A 3,881-nucleotide genomic window follows, 5' to 3' on the forward strand; every position below is an offset into this window, starting at 1 on the left:
TTATATATTTTAAATGCCTATTTGTTTCCGACCCAAAATATATTTAAAAGAAGATTAGAGATATACCAAAATAGAAAAACATTTCCATTTTTCTAGATTAAAGTTTTTGATTCCTTTCTATGACTGTGATCTCTTCCATGCAACAATCCCACCACCCCACTTCCACCCCCACCATACCCTACCACATAAAAATCTTAACTATAAAAGGCAATGCAACACTTGGTTTGATAGAAGGAAGCAATACCCAAACAAGTGAACCCACCCTCTAAAGATTCAATCTATCATCTTCGTTACATTTATCTACAAAAGATGGAACAAAATCACTTGAAGAAGATTAACTTCGTCAAAAACTCCCTATTTGAACAGGTTTGTATTATTTTTTTTTTATCTTATTGTTCGAAGTATCCTAATAAGTTATGCTCTCTCGTAAACAAGAAAGTAAATGTACATACATGATGTGCTTATAACTTACCATGGCTGAGTAATGTGATTGGACAGAAGTTTTAAAATATTCACTTTTAAAAGAAAGGCGATTTAGAATAAAATTTCGCGATATGTTTATGATGCAATTTTAATATAAGGTCCACGTTTTTCAAGTAGTTGAGTTTTTTTCAAGATAACTTAAAAGAGCTTAAATATGAATCTCATATATATGAGTATAACCTAGTGGAACGAATACCACAATGTGTGATGATCAGATTCACCCTTGTGATGTTATTTCGTTGGTTTTTCAAAAAGGTCGTTTATATATATGGTTCTAGAAGTGAACACGACAATTTGTTTAATGAGAATAAAAGTAATTTATATCTTACGTTTATATATTGTTTTTTAAATACAATAAGTTCATGTCTAATGCTACATATCGTTTCTCTCGTCAAGTTTATCTCAATTCCCATATATAAGTAAGGAGCTAATTGTTTCTTTTGAAAGCGATGAAAATTAGAGAAAGATAATATACATAGAAGATACATTAGTCATTGCAATATTTCAAACTTATATATCTGCTTTAGTATAAGTACTTCATGCATCCCGAGCCATGTCATCCATTCGTTATATGTACATGCTCTCTCTCTCTCTCTCTCTCTCTCTCTCTCTCTCTCTCTCTCTCTCTCTCTCTCTCTCTCTCTCTCTCTCTCTCTCTCTCTCTCTCTCTCTCTCTCTCGCCATGTGTGTGTGTAAAAAATGTTTTGGGTTTTGGTTGAACTGCTAGATGGAGTTCTTGCTGAATTAAATGAAATAAATGTGAATACTTTTAGGGTTATTTGGATGAACAATTCACCCAACTTGAGGATTTACAAGATGATGCAAACCCTAATTTTGTGGAAGAAATCGTCACATCGTTTTACTCAGATTCAACGAGACTAATTCGCAATGTAGAAACCGCACTGTAAGTAACAATCAACCATCCGCCAAACATCCTATTTTCTGATTAATTATATATTAATTTCTCCAGCCGTTTAACGTCGCGTACATAATAAGTCAAAACAAAGGATACTTAGCAACCTATTTTGCCAACACTTGTCGGTTGCTAGTATCTTTTTATATCGGGTGAATGTCATTTTCTGTTGGTACTTTGTCACAAATACATCCTGTGACGACATACTTGGTAATGAAAGTGAAACTTGTACTTACAGGGAGAATCACCCACTTGATTTTTGCAAGCTTGATAATTATATGCATCAATTCAAGGGTAGTAGCTCAAGGTATACTTCAGTTTTAAACCCCACAAGATTAAAATTATAAGTATCTTAATTTGAAGACGTTTATAAATTTATATAAATTTTATCTGTAGCATCGGTGCCAAAAAGGTGAAGGTCGAGTGCAATCAGTTTCAGGAATGCTGCAAAGCTAGGAATGCCCAGGGGTAATTTTCAATGTTAAACAATTCAGTTATTCAGCACTCAATTTGTATGCCTCACACCACTAGAGACTGAACGGTATATAGCTAGCATATCCTATTATTTGAAGGTCGTCTGTTTAAATCCTTTGATGATTGCTTGATTTCAGATGTATTATGGCATTTCAACATGTGAAGCAAGAGCATAGCACTTTAAAGAGAAAACTTGAAGCATATTTTCAGGTTTAATTCTCTTTCACACTCATCTTAATAGACACATATTGTAGCACAAACATAACATATAGGAAGGTTTGCAAATTAAAATTGGTTAACACTTATCCAAGATAATCTATAGATCTTAAGTTCCAATGTAACACTTGTACAAACATCAATTCAGATCTTAAGGCAAGTGGAATGATAAGAAGAATCACGTCCTACAAGCGGAAGGAAGAAGAAGAAAATACAATGTCAAACAATTCGATCATCATCATTTTTATAAGCAGTTAAGTTTATGCTTTTGCATCGAGTATTTGTTTTGGTTTCTAATTTTCGGTGTGTTGGATGTATCATATCCACTTGCGGGATGCATCATTCTTTTTGTTCAACTTTCAAAGTCAAATAATACATGTCGCCTTAGCGATAAAATTATCCATTGTTCCTCTCTAATAAATAACAAATTAGCAAAAGATGTAGGTTTGGCGGTGGAGCAGGTTTTGACCCTGATCTGATCCAAACCCTTAAGAATTTTATGGGTTTGGAGTATCGTTTTTGATTCGTTTACCATTAACGACCCGTACCCGCAAACACTTTTATTAAAAGGGTCATGTATGGATGATCATCGACCTGATCCGTTTATAACCCGCCCCTTATAAATTCTAGAATTATATGTTTATATTTTATCGTGTCTAATGTTTAATTTTAATTCGTTTCAAAAGTCCAAAGGAAAAGCCAAAGACCAAACTATTTTTGCATACGACTCGAGGAGTTGACTTCTAGACTTCTAGTATTCTACCAAGAATCATGGTATCATTTCATGAATATTTCATCAAACAATCATTAATTTCATTTATAAATCAATAAAGTTATTTATCAACCGGAAAAAAGTTTGAAATTACTATTCTTTATCATTGCATTTGACAATCATAAATCAATCGAAAGTTAATACAATAGTGATTTTAATTCAATCGAAACTCCTTTAGTACATAATGAGTTTCCTAAATAAACTATTCAACAAAATCGACGATTACGGGGTGGGTTTGGATATCTATTGATTCGGTGGATAAAGGTATGAGTTTAATTATTCAAAACCATGCGGGTTGCGGAACGGGTTTAGATCGGATTTTGAAATTTGTTAAACGAGTTTAGATCAATGTGGATTCGCTCCAAATCCGCCCCATTGTCAGGTCTAGACAGATGTTTTTAATGTCTATCACATACTTGGTAAAAGGATCGATTACTGCAAATTTGATGTAGTTAACATCCATGGCAAGTTTTTAGTTTTTTAATTTAAAAAAAAAAGATTTCAACGAAACAACTTCGTGATGGATTCCCCAAGGAAACATTTAGTGCAAATTACCAACAGAATACATATTATTATTAATAATTTTTTACGGGAAATGGCATAAAATCCTGTAACGACCCAAATTTTTAAATAAAATTTTTATTTTTGATTAACCAAATTACTTTCCATAAACCATGAAATCCCAAATACAGTTGTTTTCAAAATTCATATCCAGTACAAGTTTTATTTAAAATCATCAGAGTGTCCGACAAAATGTCATAGAGAGAGTGCACTTCGCACCATCAAACCTTGTCCTTGCCCTTAGGCTCAGATGTACTTGAAACAAATCCACAAACTGTAAAATAATGCTTAGTAAGTCCCCCAGAGCATACCTCACACATAGTCCACGTAACACATCATATTAGCTATAAAGCTACATATACCCCATACGGTCTACACCAATCATGAAAATATCATATAAGCTAAACAAGTAAACATACTAAGAATCCTTGGAAACCCTCCAAGGACTTATACTAAATGCCA

General features: G+C 33.2%; 1 protein-coding gene across 1 annotated transcript; it reads left to right on the plus strand.

The window, feature by feature from the left end:
• Window positions 1-237: 237 nt before the first annotated feature.
• On the plus strand, window positions 238-2,482 carry LOC145058093 (histidine-containing phosphotransfer protein 4-like). The gene is made up of 6 exons (XM_079006016.1): window positions 238-366; window positions 1,257-1,387; window positions 1,635-1,703; window positions 1,793-1,864; window positions 2,008-2,080; window positions 2,235-2,482. Exons 1-6 carry the CDS (start codon window positions 310-312, stop codon window positions 2,253-2,255), a joined length of 423 nt encoding a protein of 140 aa, XP_078862142.1. The 5' UTR covers window positions 238-309; the 3' UTR covers window positions 2,256-2,482.
• Window positions 2,483-3,881: the final 1,399 nt, after the last annotated feature.

This window comes from Lactuca serriola, chromosome 6, assembly GCF_051521515.1.
Source record: "Lactuca serriola cultivar US96UC23 chromosome 6, Lser_US96UC23_V15, whole genome shotgun sequence".
NCBI lineage: Eukaryota > Viridiplantae > Streptophyta > Magnoliopsida > Asterales > Asteraceae > Lactuca > Lactuca serriola.

What these genes read in the sequence shown, in the direction of transcription:
- LOC145058093 (XM_079006016.1), top strand. Translation starts at nt 310, where the DNA reads ATGGAACAAAATCACTTGAAGAAGATTAACTTCGTCAAAAACTCCCTA. An exon ending in TTCAAGGGTAGTAGCTCAAG is followed by an intron (nt 1,704 to 1,792) that starts GTATACTTCAGT and finishes TTTTATCTGTAG; the next exon opens with CATCGGTGCCAAAAAGGTGA. An exon ending in AAAGCTAGGAATGCCCAGGG is followed by an intron (nt 1,865 to 2,007) that starts GTAATTTTCAAT and finishes GCTTGATTTCAG; the next exon opens with ATGTATTATGGCATTTCAAC.